Raw genomic sequence first — 1244 nt, 5'->3', positions numbered from 1 at the left:
GTCTGATTAAGAAAACTGTAGAAAGTTAGTACCTGTCACAAGCAAACGCCAGGCAGCCGCACGGGTCAATTTTCCGCAGAGTCCTGCTTTGTGGGGTCTCCACTCACACTGGCTGGAATCCATCGCGGCAGAGTTTAGTCCACAGGTCACTTCTCCTCGTATTTCTTTGGAACCTCTTCAGCGTTCTTACAGAATTTTTTACAGTCCTTAGAGTATTCTTCAGCTAGGTCAGCCCGAAGTGGGTGCTCGGGCTGGGGGTCATTCACCAGTGCTGTGAGGGACTGGATTACTTGGCCGGTTCTGGTTGCTGGCTTCCAGTTTTCAGCACTAATTCCTGGCAGACAGACCTGCCCGTTTTCATCGATGTTCGGGTGATAGATCTTTGTTTTAAATGTGATCTTCGGTGGTTTGAGTGGATACTCTGCTGGAAAGTTGATTTCCATTCTGAAAGCCCCCTTATCATATGGAGGGTTGTCAGGAACAATAAGCCCTCGCCAAGTCAATAAATTAGCTTCATCAACCTGGATGTTATGGAAGTCTTTCATTCCACATTTGTGGATTTCTTCAAGCTCCTTCATCAGCCTCCTGCTGGCCGCTATCTTGGATCTGGCCTTGCTTGAACAGGCAGGTATTTTATCTACTCTACTGCCTATTTTACATAAGCTAAACTTTCCCTGCTTGTCACCATCTTGTATCCCAGGTTTCTTCAACTGCATGATCATGTGGGAAAGTTCTTGGACACTCTGTGACCTTTCAGGCTTCAGGAGGCCTAAGGTCAAGTGGCTGTTAGCAGCTGTGGGGGTGAAGAGCTTCCTGGGCAGGGCAGCCAGCTCACATCCCAGGGGATCCACTGCCAAACCTGACCCCTGCGGAGCCCTGCTTCTGGAGGGAAGAGATCTCACAGCCCTGAGACCCAAAGAGAGAAGCTCACATTCCCAGAGCCAGGTTGGCCCCCCAGCTCTCCTCATTCCTCACCTACATGTCCCCTAACAGAGCCAGCCAGGACCCCACGGGATATCCAGCACCATCAGCATCAGTAGGAGGAGAGTCAACTACTGAATGAAAACTCTAGTCCCTTTCTCTCCACGTCTGGAAAAGCAAACACCGTACCTGGGGTTATCGTGCAGTGGACAGCGGGCAGAGGGTGCAGGTGGACTGCAGCTGAGACAGAATTAGCTGGATTTCTTGACACTGCCGTTTCTGTCTCTGGAGAAAAAGAGAGGTGATTAACTGAGGTTTTAGCA

General features: G+C 50.1%; 1 protein-coding gene across 1 annotated transcript; it reads right to left on the bottom strand.

The window, feature by feature from the left end:
• Window positions 1-146: 146 nt before the first annotated feature.
• On the bottom strand, window positions 147-578 carry LOC123324020 (ubiquitin-conjugating enzyme E2 L3-like). The gene has a single exon (XM_044912542.1). It carries the CDS (start codon window positions 576-578, stop codon window positions 147-149), a length of 432 nt encoding a protein of 143 aa, XP_044768477.1.
• Between the last annotated feature and the right edge of the window lie 666 nt (window positions 579-1244).

This window comes from Neomonachus schauinslandi, unplaced genomic scaffold (genome assembly GCF_002201575.2).
Source record: "Neomonachus schauinslandi unplaced genomic scaffold, ASM220157v2 HiC_scaffold_6997, whole genome shotgun sequence".
Classification (NCBI taxonomy): Eukaryota; Metazoa; Chordata; class Mammalia; order Carnivora; family Phocidae; genus Neomonachus; species Neomonachus schauinslandi.
The sequence above is the reverse complement of the archived record's forward strand: the minus strand, read 5'-3'. Positions and strand labels throughout refer to the sequence as shown.